This window comes from Nomascus leucogenys, chromosome 1a (assembly GCF_006542625.1).
Source record: "Nomascus leucogenys isolate Asia chromosome 1a, Asia_NLE_v1, whole genome shotgun sequence".
In the NCBI taxonomy this organism is placed as follows: domain Eukaryota; kingdom Metazoa; phylum Chordata; class Mammalia; order Primates; family Hylobatidae; genus Nomascus; species Nomascus leucogenys.
This window is the reverse complement of record NC_044381.1, coordinates 50,313,168-50,338,199: the sequence shown is the minus strand read 5'-3', so window position 1 is coordinate 50,338,199 and position 25,032 is coordinate 50,313,168. Positions and strand designations below refer to the sequence as shown.

General features: G+C 40.9%; 1 protein-coding gene across 3 annotated transcripts in view; it reads right to left on the bottom strand.

Moving 5' to 3' along the window:
- FRMD3 (FERM domain containing 3) overlaps positions 1-25,032 on the bottom strand; it is a 308,595-nt gene that overhangs the window by 80,176 nt on the left and 203,387 nt on the right. For all 3 annotated transcript variants that reach the window (XR_004029333.1, XM_030809553.1, XM_030809541.1), the window contains exons 5-6: positions 24,708-24,805; positions 17,105-17,228 (exon numbers count right to left, since the gene is read on the bottom strand). Coding sequence is in view for 2 of the 3 variants with exons in the window: in XM_030809553.1 (XP_030665413.1) it covers positions 17,105-17,228; positions 24,708-24,805 (222 nt within the window). In the remaining variant the exon portion in view is untranslated. The remainder of the gene's footprint in view (positions 1-17,104; positions 17,229-24,707; positions 24,806-25,032) is intronic.

Genomic DNA, 25,032 nt, shown 5'->3' with positions numbered 1-25,032 from the left:
ATGCAGCCATAAAAAATGATGAGTTTGTGTCCTTTGTAGGGACATGGATGAAACTGGAAAACATCATTCTCAGTAAACTATCACAAGGACAAAAAACCAAACACAGCATGTTCTCACTCATAGGTGGGAATTGAACAATGAGAACTCATGGACACAGGAAGGGGAACATCACACTCCGGGGACTGTTGTGGGGTGGGGGGAGGGGGGAGGGACAGCATTAGGAGATACACCTAATGCTAAATGATGAGTTAATGGGTGCAGGAAATCAACATGGCACATGGATACATATGTAACAAACCTGCACATTGTGCACATGTACCCTAAAACCCTAAAGTATAATAAAAAAAAAAAGAAATCTCCACACTGTTCCCCCAAAAAGTTGTTTTAATTTACATTCCTACCAACAGGCTGTAAGTGTTTTCTTTTCTCTGCATCCTTGACAACATCTGTTGTTTTTTGACTTTTTAATAATAGTCTTTCTGACTGGTGTAAGATGGTCTCTCATTGTGGTTTTAATTTGCATTTCTCTGATGTTTAGTGATGTTGAGCATTTTTTTCATGTTTCTTGGCCACTTGGATGTCTTCTTTTGAAAAATGGCCTTTAATGTTCTTTGCTCATTTTTTAAGGGGGGTTTTTTTTTCTTGTTGAGTTGTTTGAGTTCCATGTAAATTCCAGATATTAGCCCTTTGTCAGACCCATAGTTTGCAAGTATTTTTTCCCATTCTGTAGGTTGTCTGTTTACTCTGTTAATTATTTCTTTTGCTGTGCAGAAGCTTTTTAGTTTAATTATGTCCCATTTGCCTATTTTTGTTTTGTTGCATTTTAGTTTAATTAAGTCCCATTTGCCTATTTTTGTTTTGTTGCATTTTAATTTGAGGAATTTGGTAACAAATTCTTTGGTGAATTTCCAGAAGAGTTTTTCCTAGGATTTCTTCTAGGATTTTTATAGTTCAAGGTCTTACGTTTAGGTCTTTAATCCATCTTGAGTTAATTTTTGTTTATGGTGAGATGTATGGGTCCAGTTTCACTCTTCTGCATGCAGCTATCAATTTTCCCAGGATTATTTATTTATTTATTTAGATGGAGTCTTGCTCTGTCACCCAGGCTGAAGTGCAATGGCACGATCTTGGCTCACTGCAACCCCCGTCTCCCAGGTTCAAGGGATTCTCCTGCCTCAGCCTCCTGAGTAGCTGGGACAACAGGCGTGTGCCACCAGGTCCAGCTAATTTTTGTACTTTTAGTAGAGATGGGGTTTCACCATGTTGGCCATGCTGGTCTTGAACTCCTGACCTCAAGTGACCATGTGTTGTGGGAGCAACCAGTGGGAGATGATTGAATCATGGGGTGGGTCTTTCCCTTGCTGTTCTGGTGATAGTGAATGAGTCACATGAGATCCAATGGTTTTAAAAATGAGAGTTTCTCTACACAAGCTCTCTCTTTGCCTGTTGCCATCCATGTAAGATGTGACTTGCTCCTCCTTGCCTTCCACCATAATTGTGAGGCCTCCCAAGCCATGTAGAACTGTAAGTCCAATAAACTTCTTTCTTTTGTAAATTTCCCAGTCTTGGATATGTCTTTATCAGCAGTGTGAAAATTGACTAATACAGTGTATAATAATACTACCGATTTCTGCATATATATTTTGTATTCTGAAACTTTACTGAATTCATTTATCAAATCTAAGAATCTTTTGGTAGCGATTTTAGGGTTTTCTAGATAGAAACCATACCATCAGCAAACAGGGATAATTTGACTTCCTTTTTTCCAACTTGGATGTCTTTTTTTTTCTCTAGTCTGATTGCTCTAGCAAGGACTTCCAGTACTATGTTGAAAAAGAGTGATGAAAGTGGGCATCTTTGTCTTCTTCCAGTTTCTTAGAGGGAATGCTTTGAAGTTTATCCTGTTAAATATGATGTTGGCTGTGGGTTTGTCATATATTGCTTTGATTATATTAAGATATGTTCCTTCTATGTCTCGGTTGTTGAGGATTTTCTCATGAAGAGATGCTGAAGTTTATCAAACACTTTTTCTTCGTCTATTGAGGTGATCATGTGGTTTTTGTCCTTAATTCTGTATGTGATGTATCACATTTATGGATTTATGTATATTGAACCATCATTGCATCCCTGGGATAAATCCCACCTGATCATGGTATATTTTCTTTTTATGTGTTGTTGGATCTGATTTGCTAGTATTTTGTTGAAGATTTTTGCATTTATGTTCATCAGGGATATTGATCTGTAATTTTCTTTTTTGTTGTGTCTTTCTCTGTTTTGGGTATCAGGGTGATACTGGCCTTGCAGAATGAGTTAAGGAGAACTCTCTCATCTTCTATTTTTTAGAACAGTTTCAGGAAGGTTGGTATTAGTTCTTCCTCGCATGTTCTCCAGAATTCAGCTGTGAATCCATCTGATCCTGGATGGATGTTGTTTTGTTGTTTTGTTGTTGTTGTTGCTGAGAGATTTTTTTTTATTACTGACTCAGTCTCACTACTCATTATTGGTCAGTTCAGAAGTTTTATTTCTTCCTGGAATTTATTCATTTCCTCTAGGTTTTCTGGTTTGTGAGTATATAGCTGTTCATAATAGTCTCTGATGATCTTTTGTATTTCTGTGGTATCAGTTGTAATGTCTCCTTTTTCACTTCTGATTGTGTTATTTGGATCTTCTCCTTTTCTTGGTTAGTCTAGGTAATGGTTTATCAATTCTGTTTATCTTTTCTCAAAACAAAAGAACCAACTTTTTGTTTGGTTGATCTTTTGTAATTTTTTGTCTCCATTTCGTTCTGCTCTGATCTTTATTGTTTCTTTTCTTCTGCTAAGTGTGTGTTTAGTTTGTTCTTGTTTTTCTAGTTACTTCAGGTACAATGTTAGGTTATTTTGTGATCTTTCTACTTTTTTGATGTAGGCGTTTAATGCTATAAATTTCCCTCTTAGCAATGCTTTTGCTGTATTCCACAGGTTTTGTTATATTGTGTTTTCATTTTCATTAATTTCAAAAAATTTTTAAATTTGTCTTAATTTCCTTATTCATCCAGTGATCATTCAGGAGCATGCTGTTTAATTTATGTGTATTGTACAGTTTCAAGCATTCCTCTTGGTAGTGATTTCTAGTTTTATTCTGCTGTGGTCTGGGAAGATATTTAATACAATTTCAATTTTTAAAAAATTTGTTAAGACATTTTCTGTGGCCTACTATATGGTCTATCTTGGAGATTTTTCCATGTACTGATGAAAAGAATGTATTTTCTGTAACTATTGGGTAGAATGTTCTGTGAATGTCTAAGTCCACATGGTCTAAAGTCCAACTTCGGTTCAAAGTTTGTTAACATTCTGTCTTGATGACCTGTCTAGTACTGTGAGTGGGGTGTTGAACTTCCCACTATTGTTGTATTTCTGTCTGTCTCTTTAGGTCTAGTAATATCTGTTTTTTGAATGGGGGTACACTGATTTTGGGTGCATATATATCTAGAATTGTTATAACCTCTTGAGTGTCGGTCCACTTGAGTCTTTATCTCACAGCAGCCCCTAGCAGAGCAGTGGGTATTGTCCTGGGTATGCAAAAGAGAGCCTAGTTTCCTTGTCCCTCCTCAACTGGATGTAGTTGCAGCCATGACGACTTGAACTCGGCCCACGGTGGAGTGCAGCCTAGTATTAAACTCTCTAAAATGACACCTAAGACTTATGACCAGAGAGACCAGGGCCCTTCCCAGGCAGGAAGTATGGACAAGAAGATGTGGATGTCCACTCACATCTCAGTCTCACAGCAGCCCATTGCAGGGCAGTGGGCATTGTCCTATATTTGATAGGAGAGCCTGGCTTCCCTGCCCCTTCTTGACCAGGTGGCAACTGCAACCACATCAACCCAAACAGTCCAAGGTCAAATGGCAGTCCATCATTAAACTCTCAAAATGATGCCTTGGGCCTGGGAACAGAGAGAGTGGGATCTCTCGCAGGCAAGGAGTGTGGACAAGAAGCTGTGGAGAGTGCAGCCCACTCACATCTCAGTCTCAACAGCAGCTCACAACAAGGTAGTAGGGATCCTCCTAGGGGTGTGTAGGAGCACCCATTCTCCTCTGCCCTCCTTGCAGCAGCTCTGCAGTAGCAACCATGTCTGTAGCTCTCCAGTATCTAGGCTCTCAAAATGTTGCCCAGCAGAGGCCACTGTAGTCTCGGATGCCTGTGGGATTCCCTGTGGGTTCTCTTTCTGGAGGAATGTGCAATCTTTAGGCAGTTTCACATGTCAGGTCCAAGGCCCTAATGGGTCAAGAGTTTCTCCCATACCCAAGATCATAAAAGCTGATCTCTGGAGGTTTCTCTCTTACTGTTTCTCCATGCCCAGGAACCTCTCCTGACTATTAGTTCCCAGCTGGGCAAGCTGCCTTGAACACTCTCCTTACTTCAAGTGCTTCCCATCTCCTCTCTGGTGAATCCCAGAAGTCTCTCCTAGACTAGCTGTTTGAAATATATCTATTTATTATTCTGGTTCCTCTCTGTGAAGGAGGTACATACTCCCATATCTAGTCAGCTATGTTCTATGCTATCAGTAAATGCAAATTAAAACTATGAGAAACCACTAACATCTCCATCTGGTAGCTACAATTAAAAAGACTAACAAAAGCAAGCACTAGTGAGAATGTACATCACAAGAAACCCTCATGTACTTCTGGTGGAAATTTGGTAGAACTAATCTGGAAAACTCTTTGGCATTATCTACTAAAGTTGAACCCTATAATATAGCAATTCCACTCGTAGTTATATACACAACAGAAATTAGTGCATGTTGCACCAAGAAATAGAATTTTCATAATAGTGTTATTTGTAATAGCAAAAACTAGAAAACAACTCAAATGTCTATCAAGAGTAGAATGAATAGGTAATGGAATACTATACAGGCATGAAAATTGCTGATTAAAGCTACACACTACGAGATGAATGAATATCACAAAAATAACATTGAACAAAAGAAGTCAAATGCTATAGTTCAAATATCTGTCCCCTCCAAAACTCATGTTGAAACTTAATCCCCAAAGTCACAGTATTAAGAGGTGAGGCTTTTAAGAGGTGACTGATTTCATGAGGGTTTTGCCTTCATGAATAGATTCAGTTTGCCATGCTCATGCCCTCTTCATGTGCTGCCTTGCACCACTTCAGGACTCTGCAGAGAGTCCCCACCAGCATGAAGGCCCTCACCAGATGCAGTCCCCAGACCTTAAACTTCCAAGCCTCCAGAACTGTAAAAAATAAATTTCTTTTCTTTATAAATTACCTAGCCTCTGGTATTCAGTTATAGCAAGAAAAAAAAAGACTAAAATACCAGATATAAATGGATATACACTGTATGATTCTATTTCTATGGCTTTCGAAAATGAGCAAAGCAAAACTAATGTGTTAAAAGTCACTGGAAACCCTGGGAACTCTCACCTATTGTTGGTGTGAACATAAGGTAGAGCAACCAAACTGCCATTTCCTAGAAAAGTTAAAGTGCAAACTCTGGCAAATTCCACACTTAGGCTTATACTTACACTAGGGAGTCCTGTACATGTACCTTAGGAGAATTATTTAAGAAGCCATAGTAGCTCTGTCTGCAATAGCAAAAACCTGGAAGCAACCCAAATGTTCATCAACAGGAGAATGGATACATAAAACATGGGAAGTTCACATGATAGAAAATTAATTACACAGAAGTGAAAATAAAGACCTATGGCTGTATGTATCACTGTGGAAGAATCTCATAAATATAATATTGATAGGGAAGAAATGAGACACGAGAATACAGTATGAGTCCATTTATATGAAAGTGAAAATAGGCAAAACTGAAGCAATACATCATTGACTAATACATATGTATAAAGTAAATTTATAAAAGCAAAACAAGAGAATAAGCAACCCATAATTCAGAATAGTGTACCTATGGGAGGAGAGAGGGAGGTGGTCTGGGAGGGGCACATAGGAGACTTCAGAACAGCTAGTGATGTTCTCATTCACAAGCAATGTTAGGGGATCATGGATGTTTTTTCAATTATTCTTTAAATCCCATACATATTGTATATACTCTGAAAATGCTCTTTTACATATTATACATTTTGTAATGATGAAAAGACACACAATTTCTGCCTTTTTAATACAGAAATCATTGGATGAAATATTATGCAGTCCACGAGGACCCCCAAACTAAAGGGTATTTATTGATCAAGAGGATAATAGATACATATGCAGAGCTATCTTGTACTAAACTCCACAATTCCAAGCAACATAACATTTTTTATATTGCCAAACATATACATATTTTTTCCCTTATTCAGAAACTTGGAATCTTTATCTTCCCTTTTGTGGATGAGAGTTCTGACATTCAAAGAGAAAAATAACTTGCTCAAGATTATTGCTCAAGGTCAATTTGCATTTGCCCTCACTAGTCATGTATGGGCAAACGCAGGACGCAAATGCAAGCTGACCTGGTTCTAAAGTGCTTGTCAGGGCTGGTGCCAACATCATCACCAATATCTTATGGTCAAGAGCCATCTGCCTGCTCTTCTGCGTGCCATGGCACAGCATTTCAAAATGACATGATTGCTATCCACCTTTTATGTTTTAAAAAAAGCAAGGCAGATGGAACTGGAGGCCATTAATAACACAGAAACAAAGTCAAATACTACATCTTCTCATTGATAAGTGGAAGCTAAATAATGTGTCACATGGACATAGAGTGTGGAATAATAGACATTGGAGACTCAGAGGGTGACAGATTGGGAGGGGGTGAGGGATGAGAAATTACTTCATGGGTACAATGTACACTATTCCAGTGATGGTTACACTAAAAGCCCACACTTCACCACTATGCAATATATCTATGTAACAAAATGGCACTTATACTTGATAAATCTATTTTTAAATTTTTTTTTAATTTAATTCGTTTATTTGAGACAGGGTCTCACTCCATCGCCCAGGCTGGAGTGCAGTGATGCTATCTCAGCTCACTGCAGCCTCGACCTCCCAGACTCAAGTGATCCTCCCACCTCAGCCTCCTATAGCTAGGACTACAGGAGCATGCCACTACATCTGGCTAATTTTTGTATTTTTTGTAGAGATGGGATTTCACCATGTTGCCCAGGCTGGTCTCAAACTCCTGGGCTCAAGTGATCCTCCCACCTCAGCCTCCCAAAGTGCAAAGATTACAGGGGTGAGCCACTGCAACCCACCTAAAAAATTCATTTAAATTGCAAATTTTTCAAATTCTAAACATTGCCATTTATCAATGATAAGGCAATTCATTCCAGGTAACTGATACTCAGATCCAATTAGAGAATAGTGATATCGCCATTTTAATCTGAAACTAAAACCTGCAGGCCAAATCTGGACTGCCTGCCGCCTGATTTTGTACAGCCCTCAAACTAAGAATGGGTTTTACATTCTTACATAGTTTAAATAAATCAAAAGAATAATATTTCATGACTCATGACAATTACATGACATTCAAATTTCAGTGTCCATAAATAAAGTTTTATTGGAACATCGTCACACCCACTTATCTGCATATTGTCTATACATGCTGTCATGCTGCAACAGTAGTAGTTGCAATGAAGGCTGTATGTTCTACAAAGCCTAAAATATTTGCTAGTTGATCTGGTATAAAAAATGGTTTTCTGAACCCTGATCTGGGTCCAGAACACAGAAACATGAAACCACAGGAAGCCATGTCTATTTGATTCTAAAAAATGAAGGTGTTTCTGTAAAAAGAGTACCTACCTCCAAGATTTGATGCAAAGATTAAGCAGGTAACAGATGTGAATCTGTTAGACTAGTGCTTAACACACAGTATGTTCTGTCCTTGCCCTCAGACTACCATGTGTTCCCCTTGCTAGCCCTACATATGGCTGAAGTCAGAAATACTGTGCTGAGGGGAATGTCAAGCAGGATGTCGAGATATTTACCACAAAGCAAAGGCCTATCTTTAAAACAATTCTCAAGTAAGCATCATTTGCTTTGGGCTTAACCTCAGATCTCCACTGGCTAAGCATTTAAAAGACTTAATTGAAAATGTCATACACAGGGAAAAGCTAACTGCAAATGCTCAGAGAAGGCAAAAAGATCAAAACCAAAGGAGAAAAGGCAGGGACCCTGATAGGACTGGAGACTCCTGAGGCCCAGACTCACCAAGGAAGAAACCATTTAATGATCCATTTTTTCAGGAAGACACTAAGATCAATTAAATAGAAAGGTTGGGGTTTTTTCCTTGAATCTCCCACTGGGCATCTGTTTCTGGCAAAAATTCTGGTAATGGAAAATAATGATTTTCTGTCCGTCAAATATTACACCAGGAAATGTTCCACTCAGATTAATAGTGTCTCTAATGAGACATTTAAAGGTAAAGACCAGTGATTAGTTGAATTCTTTTCAAAGAGCTAACAATTCTCCAAAGATAGGCTTTTCTAATATATTAGATGAGGTCAAGTAATTGTGTATTTAGCTGTATGTCTCCCTTCTGCCAGTTTTGAGTACTTTTAGACAAAAAGGAACAATCTCCCTTTTATTGATCCTCCTTTAGCATACCATTACATACAGTACAAAACCAGATAGCATCCCAGGAATAAATGTCAATTATTAGTGGACATTAATTGTGGAATAAGATGTGGATCTTGCCAGCAATAAGCTGGACTGCTTGGAACACAGTTGGCAGGGAAGGGGATGGTTCTGGTTGCCTCTGACCCATCTGAGCCTAGGAGCTCTAGAATTAAATTCATGGGCAGAAGACCAATGTAATGGTATAGAAGACCAATATAATGGTCTTCTACTTCTGAAAAACAGAATTCTCAATTTGGCTTAGATTACATTTTGCTGCAACTTGGTTGCAACTTTACTTAGATTTAGCTTTGTTGGAATAAAAGATTTTCCACATCACTGGCTTCAAATGTTTGGGAGTGCTCTCAAGACTTGCCCTTCAGCAGGGCTTGGGACTTCAGCACTCAGGGACTGCAGGGAGCTCTCTATGCTTTATAGCATTCCTGTGGAATGTGGGTTGGAGAGAGATTCCTTTGCTCTTCAGTGTCATCCCTGGCTCTCTGACTTTAGAAGACTTTTCTCCTCCCTGTCGTCCTGCCTCCTGCCATCAGCAAGGGCTCCCCCACCCAGGCTGAAGGTCTGGAGTGCCTCTGGGGGATTTCGCTCAGCTCTCGTGCTGGTTAAAAGTTTGCCTAGTTGCCCTTAGCCCTGACCTAGGGTGTAATCCTTCTCTTCTTGTCACTCCACCAGAAGTGAAAGCAGCTATGCATCTCCATTCTCCTAAGAAGGACATTCTGGATTTTAATACATTTAGGTCTATTTGCATCTTCAGCTCTCAGATGGGTTCAAAAAATATGATTTTGTAATTTAGCCAGCTTGTTGGTGTTATTTTGGTGTTAGGAGAGATCAATATCTCATGCCTTTCTACATCCTAAATGGAAAGGAAATGAGAGTTCCCAGTCTGTCATTTCCAATCTTTTACTTAGAGAGGGACATTATCTCTTGCAAATCCTTTAGGAGCCATCTTTATGCAGAGCATTAGATAAAATGCTGCAAATTTGGATAGCTGCCACGCTATGAAGGAGACAGTGGTAACACCCTGGGGCCATGCAGGGACAAGGCTTATAGGAGAGCCTCAACTTAGAAAGATATTAGCGCACAATGCACGGAAACTCAAATTTCAGGTCAAGTTCTATTGCTTCATAATTGTGTAGCCTTGGATAAGTTAATTTCTCAGAACTCTGTTTCCTTATCTGTAAAAAAAAAAAAAAATGGTGGCTGCAAACTCAATGGAAGGAGAAGGTAAGCTGGCAGAGCGGGGATGGTGGCAATTCAGAGACAAAGGATTCTTTTAAAGAGGCACTGCTGCTGAGTGTTGCCACACAGAAGTTAGGGAACCATGTGACCAAAACCCCAGTCGCAACTGAAGCCAGAACTTTATGGCAACTGGTTCCATTTTCTAGAGCTATTATTTGGCTCAAACTACATACATCTGGGTCACAGTGTAGTCCAAGAACTGTCATTTTATAACTCCTGCTTTGGACTCCAAGGATCCCTTAAGCATAGAAATTGGCTGTCAAATTTCTTTGCTGTTGGCTAGTGACCTCTTGATAGTCGAAGGCGCTAAATGGTAGTCAAAACTGTCTTTGACTAATAAAAATTAGGAGGCAAATTAATTGTTGCTTCATGAATTATTTTGTGGATAAAATCTTTCAAACCATGAGGTCATAGGGGAGTGTGGATGATGAAGGAGACCTCAGCTTGGGGACGAAATGGCTGAAAATCTGGGCTAGGCCATCCCACACTCACAAAAGGCTCACAGTGCCTCACAAAAGGCTGCTCTTCAATAAATATTAGTGGTATGAATGGATGGATGGAAAGGTGCCTGGATGTATGGATGAAATATAAATGGATAGAAGGATGGATAAATATCCTCTGGATAAATTCACTGTTATAGTCTCATTGAAAGTTCAAAGAATCTTTAGCTCTAGCGTAAGTTAGAATCACATGTGAGATATAATCAGAGAATTATATCCTACTTTCAATAATATAACCCTCTCTCCTTCTTCATGGCCACATTGCACTTTGGTAACATTGCTTTTTCCCCCTTAAGGTCATGGTAGCTATATTTCATCTGTATAAAAAACATGAATGGCTTGGACATGCATACCACTTGCCCCAGCCCATCCCTCCCTAGAAATGTCCTTTATTCTAGGCCACAAAATGCAAGGACTTCATTTTTACAGTGAACCCATTTGATCCCAAATCATCCCATCTTCCCCCTTCCTAAGAAAGGTGCTACACCAAATAGCAACAAAAAATGCAAATTGATTTGATAATCTACCAAGGAGAAAGATTCTATGAGTTTGGAAGGGACTTGGGAATGGAAATGATACAGGGAGAGAGATCAATGACAAAGAGAAAACGCATCTTAAGAAAGATTGGGGTTGTAAAATAACCAGACATTTATTTCTTGTCTTCTTTTTACACAATAAACACACTTCTCAAAACTGACAAAAACATTTCTTAAGAGGGCTCTTGTGATCTAGTCATCAGAAGCAAAGGTAGAGGATATTTTTCATGTCAGGGTATTTGTTTCTAGAAAGCTAGATGTTTTTAAAATGATAACTCCATTTTTTTAACTATAGCCATGGTGCATGATTTACAGAGAATATGACCTTTAAGAAATAGAGATAATTACTCTGTTTAAAAAACACACTGTGTCATTCTTGCTTCCAGCACAAACCTCACTGCCCTGGATCATTATAGTATGGCTAGTTGGATGATTTCCCTGCTCTTTAAGGGCAAAGAAGATACTTCATCAAAACTGCTTTACTGCCAATTGAGCCTTTTGAATATTTAAAAGCTGATGACCTATGACTGAAGTTAATGCAAATGTCTCTATCTCTAATGACAAACCTGATGAACTGGTGATGAGAGGAAGAAAAAACTAGCTGAGTAGAAACTCTAGGAAATAGCTCCAGCAAAGTTTATCAGGGTTCTTTATGGTAAAAGCAATCTTAATTCTTGATCTTAAACCCCCTCCGACCACCCTCAGGACTAATGGAATGGGTATTTCCTCTTACCCCAGGTGGCTTTGATTAAAGCTGTGGAAAACAGAAACCAAGAGGGACAAAAAGAACAGAGGACTGGCCAGGCATGGTGGCTCACACCTGTAATCCCAGCACTTTGGGAGGCAGAGGCGGGCGGATCACCTGAGGTTGGGAGTTTGAGACCAGCCTGACCAACATGGAGAAACCCCGTGTCTACTAAAAATACAAAATTAGCCCGGCATGGTGGAGCATGCCTGTAGTCCCAGCCACTCCGGAGGCTGAGGCAGGAGAATTGCTTGAACCCAGCAGGCGGAGGTTGCAGTGAGCAAAACTCCATCTCAAAAAAAAAAAACAGAGGACCATCAAGTCCTAAGGGGTTGTAGCAATGGCTTCCTCCAGTCACCAGAGGGCTGTAGAGGGAGGAATAACCTATTTCTAAATCAGTCCCAGGTAGGACCTCATCTCTGCACACCAAGCTTAAAGTCTGAAAATTACAAGAGATTATTTTTCACACATAGTTTTACAAACAAATATGGCTCCTGATAACTTAAAATTATCTACAGAGGCAGGAGAGTGAAGTAGAAATTGATTCCATACCTGGTCTGCATGTGTTTAGAACAGGAGTCAGCAAGCTAGGACCCATAGGCCAAATGTGGCCTGCCACCCATGTTGTCAATAAAGTTTTATTGAATCGTGGCCCACTCATTTATGAATTGTCTATATCTGCTTTTGCTTTACCAAAACAGAGCTGAGTCGCTGCACTAGAGACCATATGACCCAGAAAGCCAAAAATATTTAAATGGCCCTTACCTAGAAGAATCATTCAGCTCAGTGGGTTATGTAAGTGACACATCTCCATATCATCTAGTTCACATGATATTAAAAGGCCCAAAGATGCCTGTATAAAAATCTTTCTAAATGAAACTCTATTAGCTACACATCTATTAGAATGACCAAAATCCAGGACACTAACAACACCAGATGTTGGCAAGGATGTGGAGCAACAAGAACTCTCATTCACTGCTGGTGGGAATGCAAAATGCTACAGCCACTTTGGAAAACAGTGTGGTGGTGGTTTCTTATAAAACTAAACATACTCTTACCATATGATAGAGCAATCATGGTGTTTGGTATTTACCTAAATGAGTTGAAAGCTTATGTCTACACAAAAACCTACACACAGTTATTTATAGCAGCCTTATTCATAATTGCTCAAAATTGGAAGCAACCAAGATGTCTTTCAGCAGGTAAATGGATAAACTATGATACATACAGACAATGGAATATTATTTTATGCCAAAAGGAAATGAGCTCTCAAACCAAGAAAAGACATGGAGGAAACTTAAATGCATATTACTGAGTGAAAGAAGCCAATCTGAAAAGGCTACATTGTATGATGTCACACATTGTATGATTCCAACTATGACATTCCGGGTAAGGCAAAAGCTATAGAGACAGTAAAAAGATCAGTGGTTGCCAGGGGTTAGGGGAGAAGGAGGGATGATTTTTAGGACAGGGAAACTACTCTGTATGATACTATAATGGTATTGGTGTTGCAATGGAATGATACTATACATTCATCAAACCCATAGAGTGTACACCAAGAGTGAACTCTAATGTAAACTATCAACTATGAGTGATTATAATGTATCAATGTAGGCTCATCGGTTGTAATACATGTACCACTCTAGGAGGGATATTGCTACTGAGGGAGGCTATGCATGTGTGGGACAGGGGTATAGAGGAAATCTCTGTGCCTTCCTTTCAATTTTGCTGTAAACCTAAACATCTCTTTTAAAAAATAAAGTCTATTTAAAAAAGAAAAACAACTCTATTAGTCAATGAGGTTGTGAGGGCCATTAAGGGCTGGGTGCCCACTGTTTCCAGCTCCTATTACCTTCTGAACACCATAGAATTGCATTTCCTTGATCCTGGGTAAGATCTTGGGATGGGTCCTGATCAGAGAATTATAAGTAGAAGTGATATGAATTACTTCTGAAATGAAGCATGACCTTCCAGAGCTCTTTTCCTTGTGGCTCAACATCTGGCAAATCCAAGCTTCTGACTTCCCTGAGTGACAATGGTGGGCAGAGCCCCCCAGCTGGCTTCTGGTGAGCACAGAGCAGAGTAAAGAAGAAGCCTTTCTTGCTCTAAGCCACTGAGCATTGGGTGTTTGTTTCCTCAGCAAAATCTAACTGATCTTGACTGATATAGAGATGATCAATAACTATAATATGCTACTATATTTGCAAGACTGTGGCTTCTCCCTATCCTACCTCCTCCAGTACAGTGAAGGATTCAGAAGAAGAAACATTGATCCAAGCATGAACTTTTACCTTCAGTCATCAATCTAATTTAGTTCATGAAAATTCTTCATAAAATCTTGGTCTTCTTAAAACTCCAAGGAAGAGTCAGTCTCTCTCTCTCTCTCTCTCCCCACCATCCCCCAAAGAACTCTGTTATTCATGCCTATCTATCAGGCCATCTTGGTCCCACCTTCAAGCAGTCTGTAGCCTCCCAGAGAGGAAATTTCTTTTTTCTCTCTCATTAATTTTCTGCCAAGAATGGCAGTTTTTGTTCCTCTCTCCGAGATCACAGGAGCAGAATAATCCTAATCAATAAAAAGGCTGGGAGAAGGTTGTGAAACCACCCCCACCTGAGGTAAACATGTTGATCTCCCTGTAAATCATCATTTCTGCTAATATTTGAGCACCTGTTGTGTTTTATTTCTCAGCTGATTCAGAAAGCAGGAAGGAAGAAGGAGGTTATTTATTGGGTCCCTCGAACCCCAATAAAAGTCAACTGGAATCCTCTCAGGAAGTCTTCAGAACAGCAGTTCGATGGCCGCACACCATCCCTAGCTAAGTGGGAGGGTCATGGGTGTTGTGGTGACTCTGGAGAGCAGGATGGCCATGGCTTGGTGCAGCCAAGCACAGGTCTCCTCCATCCATGACTCCTTCCTGGCATGGTCAGGTTTGCAGAGTAATTCAACCAAGGCCCAATTCCTTACACAAGACAGATAACACTTTCTTGACCTGTGTATGACGGGGTGGTGGCACCCCCAGAGCACCTTCAGTCCCTGTAGCAGCTTTCCCATCAGACGCAAGAAAGCTCCTCTCCCTCTGTACTGTCAGCCTCTTCTGCTCTTCCTGTCTTACGCTCCAAACCAAAAGTATCTCTCTGCTGCACTGATGCTGAATGAAATACAGAACTGCTTAGAATGAGCAAAAATATACAGGAAAATACCCCCTGAAGCTGTCCTTGCAAGGTGATATGATTCCTGACAGGTTCATCCTTCAGGCATACAACTCCGACCTCTTCACAAAGGCTTAATGGATGTTTCAAATGTGCAGGACCACATGTGCCATAGAATGGCAGCTTTGATCAAACCACAGAACTTACTTCCAAGATTTATAAAGTGCGACTGACTGATGATCCCCTGTCTTCCCTGAGTGCATGATGACCACTTTCAGGGATCTCCACAAGCCCAGGTGCTGGCCCAGGGTCCAAGCTACAGCTTTCTGAATGTTAATAAAACAACTTGGAATCTTCTGTGATTCACTCATTTTCTCATGAAACTGTGGATCACCAAGTCTGGCTGCAACGCCTCTCGTGACTCTCTTCTTTCAATTTCCTTTACTCTTATTCTTTTTCAAGTCCTTCACGTTTCTTGTCTGAATACCAGAAATTACTAACTGGCCCTCCTGCCCTGGTTCTCCATCCTCAGGCACCGCTGACATGGTGATCACCGTGAAACACCTACCCGACTACCTGATTCCCTTTAAACACTCAACAAAGGGAGAAGAGCATGGGCATACCTTGAGCCAGGTAACCCAAGGTCCAAGTCGTGACTCCACTATTTACTCAGCACAAGTCCTTTAACCACTTCAGCTTGTACTTTCCTCATCCCACACTAGAAAGAACAATAGCGCCCATCTAATAGAGTTTGGGAGAACTGAGTGGGATAATGCACTTAAAGCTCTTAGCACAATGTTTTGGCATCTAGTAAGTAAATGCTCAATAAGTGTATATTATTATCGTATGTTCTGAGCATTAGAGGCCCTGCAAATTCAGCGCATAGAAAACCTTTCCATTCCCATCTCCTATCAATTCAAACAGTGGCTGCAACTCCTTCATCCAGGGATTCTCACCCTGTGCTCCCCAGAACACTGCTCCGCCACAAACGCCTCCACAAAAATATCGGAACTTTATTTCTACCTCTAGTACATTTGTCTCCAAAATAGCAAAAGAGTACTGAGAATTTCATGTATCTTCAACAAGGCTTTTCATTAGGAGACAATACTCTAAAATTACCCACATAGATGGCATGTTGCTTTCTGAAAGTGGTACAATGTTTTGATTGTCTAATCATCTTTATCTCTAAGACTAAGCGTCATATTTTCCCAGCTGAAATTAGCTGCCACCTTGAATGCCCTCACGTATACTCTTCCCAGACTCACCAGTAGGGGGCGCGCCTGCATAAAGGAGGGAGCTAGAACAATTTCCTCACACCGGGACAGTTGTCTGTTCCAGAATGCATAATCCAGTGATGCAATTTTCTTTATACTTACCAGAGGCCTAGAACATGGAAGCATCTCAGTTCTTGCAGTTTTTCATCAACACTTGTCATAACACTGCCCATGCTTGCTATTACCAAAATGATTTTTTTTTCTGTAGTTTGCACAGTATCTAAATTCTAGTTACAGACTAGACTACTTGAATTACCTGAATTCCAAGTTGGCAATGATCCCTACACACACTTCATTTTATTCCCAGCAGCCCACGTAGAGTGTAAGCATCACACAGTGCATAAAGGCACAGACTCTAGACCAAGACCGCCAGAATTCAAATCCCAGCTCTGATACTTACTAGCTGCGCGACCTTGGGTAAGTTGTTTAACCTCTCTGTGCCTCGGTTCCCTCATCTGTAATATGGGAATAACAATAACCTATCTCCTAGGTTGTTGTGAAGATTAAACATGTTAATACATGCAAAGTGCTTAGAACAGTGTTGGGAACGTGGTGAATGCTGTATGCAATTTTGCTTCTACCACTGCTACTATGCAGCTATCATTGAAGCATCGCAGGTGAGAAAAAGAGGATCAGACACTAAATCTGTCAGCTTGAGAGTAGCTCAGCAAAGGGAGTCTTCCCAATGGATTCTACTCTACTTGGAGTCAATGCTTCCAGCTATGGCCACCGGTAGGAAAAAGACAACACAAAATTCAAATCAGAAAGGTTTACTTATTTACCTTAGATTCCACTTTCAGAAGCTCAGCGTGTTTAAAAATCCATATGTAGAAGAAAATATATGGATCTAATAACTACTGATGGATCATAAACAGCCACTCATGGGACTCCACAATGTTGAGATTGTTATTGACGGAGGACACCAGGGTGTCCTTGACAGTGCCCAGAAAAATTGCGCTGCCACCCAAAACAGCCTACCCATACATCACAAATATTCCTCCTTCACGATGTGATTTCCACATTCCCTGCAGTAAGAATATTTTCTCACCTTTATCATTTTCACAAATGTCTACTCAGTAATTACCTGAGTTCATTTTTATGAATTTCCACTATTTTTCTTTCCAGCTTCTGTGACTGCTTGGGGAAAATCTCAAACTCACTGATGTAATTCTCAGGATGCTCATCAGGATCGTAATCACCAAGCTCAGCTGTGATGAGTGAAAAAATAAAGAGACAGAGAAAGATTAAAAACAATAACATGAGCGTGGTGCATACGGAATGCCTCCTGCCATCCAAAAGAAGAGGCTGGAATAAGCTCACCCAAAAATATGTATCTGTACCCAGAGAAAGCCTGAGTGTCTAGAGGCTCATATTCCAGTTCAGATCAAGCTGTGTGAGCTTGGGATCTTGAGAATCTTCTCTGGGTCTCGCCTTCTTTATCAGTATAATAAAGGATCTAAATTACTGTTTTTCAGTGGGGACACCATTGGCATTTTGAGGGCTGAACAATTTTATTATTTCAGATTTTCTAAGGAACTGTAGGACATTTAGTAGCTCTACCCTTCAGGTACTAGATGCTAGCAGCATACCCAGGCACTGTGACCATCAAAACTGCTCTGTCCCAGAAGTTAGTCAAAGAATACAGGATTTCAATTAGATAGAAGGAATACATTCAAGAGAGCATTGTGCAACGTGGAAACTATAGTTAGAAACAACGTACTGTATACTTAAAAACCCCTGAAAGGGTAGCTTTTAATTGTTCTCACCACAAAAACAAATGATAAGTATAAGAAGTAATGCATACATAAAGCTCGGTTTAGCCATTCCACAATGCATACATATTTCAAAACATCAGGTTGTATACCATAAATATATTTGTTTGTTGATTTAAAATGTTTTACATTTTTAAAAAATTTAATGCCCCCGCCCCAGTATTTCCAAATGCTCCCCAGGATAGGAGGTGGTACCACCTTTAGATGGAAACCAGTGGACATTCCTTGGGGTTCCATTCACAGCTAATATTCTCTGGGTCCAGGAATTCCCTGACTGGAGCTGCCTGCTCTGAGGCTTATGCAGGTGTGGCTTATTCATTGAAAAATCACTAGAAGAAACCCAGCGGGATTGCACTTAAAAACAAATTGATTGCTCTTGAAATTAAGGAATATACATCTAAAACAGAAGAGCATACTAGATTAAAGTTGTTGCTGGATTGTAATGAGAAATAAAAATAAAATCCTAAGCCCCCCAACAGACTGAACATTGCCTCCACTTGGCCAAGAGGCCCCAGAGAACTCTTAAAAACTGAGTTCCCAGACATGATGAGGTCAGACCTCATCATACCCCCCCTCATTAATTGCTGTTAGGTTTCCTACACCAAGGGTTAAACAGAAACCAGCCCTTTTGAAAGACTGCACCACTGATATCAACCAATCGCCGATGCGGCCCCTCCCTTTTGTGGTTTTGACACAGTAACTGACCAGCATTCCTTCCTGGTAAGAGACCACTGACCACAAAGTGGTTCTGGCCAGTCTATGGAGGCTGTGCACAGAGGGCCTTTGTGTCCTCTGCTTCACCTTTTGTTGTATAGGCCCTAATGATAATACATTTAAATGTTAAGTCTCCACCCAAAAGTGAACATGGGATGCAGGTTGCTTATGTGCTAGCCTACTATGCATGCCTGTGCCTTCCTTTTGTGACTATTCATAGCTCCTACTATAACCTGTTGAATATGTATACTTGGCCACCCCATTCAGCATAAATCTTTGTCTTATTCTTCCCACCCTTGAAGTGCTTGTTTCCAGCTTCTGGCCAGAATCTACATTTCCCCACCTGTCAGAATGGCCACCCTGCAAGCAGCAACCCTTTGTGAGAAATAAAGCTCTTCTTTCCAAATTTATATACTTCATGATTCTTCAGCTGACACTAACAAAGGGCACCTCCAGAGGATCTTCAAGGGTAAAAAGAGAAATGCCTACACATCTCTGAGTACCCAGAAGGCCAAGCAGAGATGCGTGTGTGAACCACAGCACAGAAGGGCAAAGGTGATGTCTGTCATCAAGAATACTTTCTATTGGTTCCACAAGCATGCTAAGGAAAATGAGCCAGAAGAAGCAAGTGTCTCTGGAAGAAACAAAAGATATGGCCCAGGAGAGTAGACTAAAGATAGTGGGAAAATTGTATTAGAAGAACCTGATCACCAATATGACTTTGAAGTAGAAAAAAAATTAGTATGCCTTGAGTGCATCTGAAAAATTACATCCAACTCTGTAATTTGTATCCACTGTCCCTTCATTGTCACATCATCCAATGACTGGAAAAGTATATAACCAGGAGGAAAGCAAAGCTCTTTAAAGCTTCTGAACAAAATTCAAATTACAGAGTTCTTAAAACAACCTAGAACATATATCACAGCAAGGGAAGACTTCTAAAATAAGACCCAAAATACTATCAGCCACAAAGGGGAAATTGATTAATTTGATCATACCAAAATTAAAATTTATTTCTGTTTAATAGAGACATCAGAGTCAAAGTAATAGAGAGATGACAACTTGAAAGAACATATTTTCACAATCTAAAGCTGATAAGGACTAATATTTAGAATAAAGAAGAAATCCCTACATATCATTTTTTTAATGGACAGGAAGACTAATAGAGAAATAGTCAAAGGATAATGAACAGACAGTTCAAAGAAGGGGAAACCCTAATGGCCAGTGTAGGGAGAGATGCTCAAACTCATGAATAATTAGAGATATGCAAACCAAAACAAGATGTTACTTTATACCTATAACATTGGCAATAAAACTAGGAAGCTAGCAGAGACACAAGAAAACAAAAATACTTGTGCACTGCTGAAGGGTTCTAGATGCATGTTGCTCCTCCAGAGAGCAAGGTGGGAGTATTTAGTCAAATATTATCACCTAGCAATCCCATTTCTGGACATTTTTCATAGAAAAACTCTAGGTGCAAAAAAAGGATATGTTCAAGGTTTTTTTAATGACAGCATTAATCATAATAGTCAGAAGCTGGAGGCCACTTGGGTGTTTATTGTTAGTGGGACAGATAGATAAGTAAAACATGGAAGACACACCCTTTGGGACACTCTGTCACAGTTAAAATCAACAAAATAGATGTACGTATGCAACATGGACAGATCCCAAAAGCAGTGTTCTGAGCATAAGAAGGAGGGAATACAATGAGTTCTACAGCATCATTTAATTTATGAAATTTAGAAGTATAGACACAAAAAACAGTATTAATCATTTTATAAGGATGGATACAAAGACAAAGATATGTATATGAACCAAGCATTGCCCTTAGGAGTGGAAATGGTGAATAATGGAAAAAGAGAAATCAATCGATCAATCCATGGGCCTAAAGGGACCAGTGATGAGAGGTGGGCCATAAACTGATGATTAACTCAACCTGTGTTCCAAAAGAAATACACATAACATGTCCACCTGCACACACATACACGCTTGTGCCCCTGTGAGCTAGTTACAGGCATTAATATTTAGGAGATGGACGATCCCAGTGCTTCCATTTTCCATAGGTGATGGGACAATGGACCACCAATATGAAACCGGGTCATCTTCAATGCAAATGTCAGCTTGCAGAGTGGTTGGTGAGGGAGGGCGTCGTTTGTCAGGGTGCACTTTTCTTTCCAGGAAATCTTGTGAGATATTATAGACTTGCAATGCTAAACACTGCAAATGTTAGAAAAGTTAGAGAAGAAATGCTATGAAGACTGCACCGGATTGCTGACAAGATTAACACTGTCCCCATCACAGGCCCTGCTCTCTGATTCCCTAAAGCTTGTCTTTAACTCTGACCTCTCCTTAAGCAGAAGGCAGGTTTTTTTAAATGAATAAAGATTTCTAGCTATTCATACCAAGAGGAGTTGGGTAAGCAGCCATGGTTCTCCCTCCTGCTCATGACTTGGAAGTTGAAGTTGTGACAAATGACATACAACTGGAGGCCCTGCTGTTTGAAACCAGCTCTAGCACTTTTCTAAAAGGATTCAATTCTAAGAGAAAAATCCAATGAGTTTGAAGTGAATGGGTGAGTAAGGTCAGAAACAGTAAGTCTAAAAAGCAACAGGCTTTCCCCTGGTTTGGAAAGGACTCATTCCAAAAGAATTTGAGATGCAGGACCTTTAGCTCCAGGGCCAACTCCTTCAGGAGCTTTCCCTGACCCACCCTTGCTAAGTCAGAAGCCCTCCTGGGACACTCACAGCAGGGACCGGGCCTGTGTGTTCCTCCATCTAACCATCAACGCAGGGTCACAATGGCCTGTGTTTCCTTAGCCATCTTCCCACAGGAACTTTGTATTGCCATGTGGCCCCCTAGCAACTGCTCAGGAAGTATTTGGAGAACACATGAACAAATGAATGAATGAGGTAGTGATAGCATCCCAGCAGGCGGCCAACCAATCTTTCCCATAGTTAAATGAATCAGGCACAATCATTTAACTAAACGTTAAATGAATCAGGCACAGTCATTTAACGAAATGTTAAATTTAACTAAACGTTAAATGGTTGTGCCTGATTCAATTAACCATGGTTAATCAGGGCATGTTTGAAGCTTCGGTAGATTCTGAGTTTATTAAAAACAGTCAATCAAGCCAGGTGTGGTGGTGCACACCTGTAATCCCAGTTACTTGGGAGGCTGAGGTAGGAGGATTGCTTGAGGTCAGAGTTTGAGACCACCCTGGGTAACATAGTGAGATCCTGCCTACAAAAATATACAAAACCTGTCAATCACCTGGAGTTCAGGCAAGTGCCCCGATTCATCTCAGGCAAGTGCCCCAATTCATTCAACATATTTAGCGGAGAACCTGCTGTGTGCCAGACACAGGAAGACTGCTGTGAAAAAGCACCCAGATCCTACTCCCATGGAATTAGATTCTATATAGGAGGAAATGCACAATAAGCCCAAAAACAACTCAAGATCTAAGTGTTTGCAAGAAAACACAACAGGGCTCTGAGAAAGAATGACATGCAGGAGGGAGCTGCTTTAGCTCTAGTGGTCCAGGTAGACTTATCAGAGGAAGTGACTTCGGGACTGAGTTCTGAATATCCAGCAGGAGTCAAGATTTCTACAGGGGTTGAACATACCAGGCAGAGGAGATAAGTTGAATTCCTCTGTGGTGCTGTTTTGTAAAAGGAACAGGAAAGATATTTTTACCAAGAAAGAATATGAATAGATCCCAAGGATTCTGTGTTTGTTTTGCAATTTGTATTATGAAAGAAAATGCATTGCATGTCTTGAATATGATTGTTGGATTTGGTATGTACAGGCAGCAAAACTCCAGGTGATTGACTGGTTTTGTATTCCTTGTGGAGACAAGGTCTTGTCTATGTTGCCCAGGCTAGTCTCAAACTCCTGGCCTCAAGAAATCCTCCTGCCTCAGCCTCCCAAGTAGCTGGAATTACAGGTGTGCACCACCACATCCAACTTGATTGACTATTTTTTATAAACTCAGAATATACTGATGCTTAAAACATACTCCTTGAAAGAGCATTAGCAAACAAGACGATGAGGGGCGACAGTACCTCCTGATTGCTAATCACTTACTCCATCTTCTCTATTACTCTGTAAGAATAAGCAGTTCTGAAATGCCCATCTATATCTGTATTTGTCAATGACCTGCAGAGCTGCTGAAGTACTCACCCAAGACTCAGACCTTTATGAACCACTTTTACTGAATTTGCTATAAATGACCACAGACAGCACTGCATTTGAGAGCCAAAAGGTCTTTTTGAGGTCTGCCAGTCCATTTCCCACTCTACTTTCTCCACAGTGTCTGTGTGTGTGTGGTCAGTAATAATAGCAATGAGGGATAAAATAGGGCCCTGATCGTCTGGATGGAGGCTCCGTGGCTTTATTTCAAACAGAAAACAGGATGGCGAGCTTTCCATTATAGATCCGTATTGAGCGTGTCCTTGGAGAATTGATGGTAATTCACTAATGCCTAAATGCATTCTGAAATCCTCATATGCTGGTCTGTTGCTTGGATTAGTATCGATTCCCTTGTCTCTTACCTAAGACAGTGCACCCTAACTCAAGATGTGCAGCCTTCACCATGGAGGAAGGGAACTATGGGATTTACAGTCCTTTCACTCCAAGGTAAGTAAGAGAGGCAGCTTTCAGAAACACATTCTCTACCTCAGTGCCGGTGAAAGGGCTGTTTCCCATCACAGTATCAACTGTAGTGCTTTAAATGGGAGAATACCCAAGGGTTTTAACACCTCTGCCAAAATCTGCTATCCAGGATGAAGCTGTTCCCAGGGAAGGAGGCGAAGAACAACACACACACCCACTTCGGAATTCTCAGAGAGACCAAACACAACTGAGAAGAGGATCAAAGGAACTATTTCACAGCACAGAGCATCCCACAGGGAGGGCGGTGGGCCACAGGGGAATCCCCAGGAGAATGAGGGGTTTCTCAATCAGTGACAAGCTCAGTGTTGTGGTAGGCAGATGATCATCATTGATGACCAGCTAATGGTCCATCAGAAGCTTCTGTGTTATTCCAGATCCATTGGAATATTGACATAGTCATCTCTCTCTCTCTCTCTTTCCCCCTGCCATGCCTTCTGTCTCATAAACATGTCATTAATGTTCATGCTACCAACAGCTGGATCATCTGAGTCCCTCCAGCTGCCTCTCAACTGGCCCAGGGGAACAGAACACCTGAGCCATTTTTACTTGGGTGTTGGGCCCATCCATGGCCATATGGTGCCTCAGGCCCTGGAGGCCTCCTTCCCTCAAACCACTTTCCTTACTAGGTGGAAACATTCAGAACCCAACCCACATCAACACATTAGCTATTTCCCCTAGGGTTTGTTCAACTGGAAAAAGAACAGTAGTCACTTCTAATGGGCCTGCGCTACCCCTGGCCTGGTGCAGAGTGGTCTCTGAAATCACATGGCCAGGAAGGGAGGATGACTACCCCATTTAATAGATGAAGAAACTGAACCCTGAAGAGCTTAGGTAACTTATCCATGGTGAATCATCCAGGAAATGGGAAGAAAGATTCAAATGGTGGTGTGACAGTTTATGAGACTTGTGCTCTCCTCACCACGCCCATAGCTAGAAGAGCTAAGGAATTAGACATGATAGACGTGTACGTATATATACACATACACACATGAATAGATAGGATGGATGGATGGATAGATAGATAGATAGATAGATAGATAGATAGATAGATAGATAGATGGATAGATGGATAGATAGATGTACACAAAAATGCTTCCAGGGATGACCCCTTTGTTTAACACCTGTCTTCCTAGATGCAGATTCCCCCTTCAATATGTCCATTAGGCCTCTCACCTAGCATTTGGAACTGAGAACATACAATACCCACATCCCTTCAGAGCTTCTTATAAACCCACCCATTCCACATTCCAGCCCCTTTGAAAGAGAGCTTCTGACTCTGACTCCTGGGATCTTGAGGGACTCTGTTTTTGCAGAGGCTCCTGTGAACATCTCAGCCCAGCCTTCCACCGGGACCCCACTGGCTTGGAAGGGAAGGTGACTTGGGGTTCTGTTGCTATGTACCCAGCCCTACATGGTCTCCAGCCACAGACACAGGCAGGATGGCCACGGGTGGGAGAGAAGGGAGGCTTGAAACAGCCGGAGCTCCACAGTGCAATGGTGGCGTGGGTGAGCTGTGGCCAGACTTACCTTGAACAATACAGGCACCCAGGTAGGCAGCATCGGAAAAGGAGCACAGCAGGCGGCCATGAAAAATGTCCCTTTTAATCTGAAGGTACAAAAGGTACCTGCAATACAAAAGGAGAAATGGTCACCCTAACTTTTGGCTGAAGTCTGGAAGAAGTAGGATTGTTCATGCTTAGCTCCCATGGCGACCAGAGCTTTTCCCAGCTCTAGGGACTGGCTTAGACATGCCCAGCCCTTTGTAGAACAAGCAGAGGAAAGCTGAGAGGGGCCCTCTGAATTCAGAAAATCAGAAGTGTCTGCCGAGCAGATCTTATCAGCCTCCAAAGCT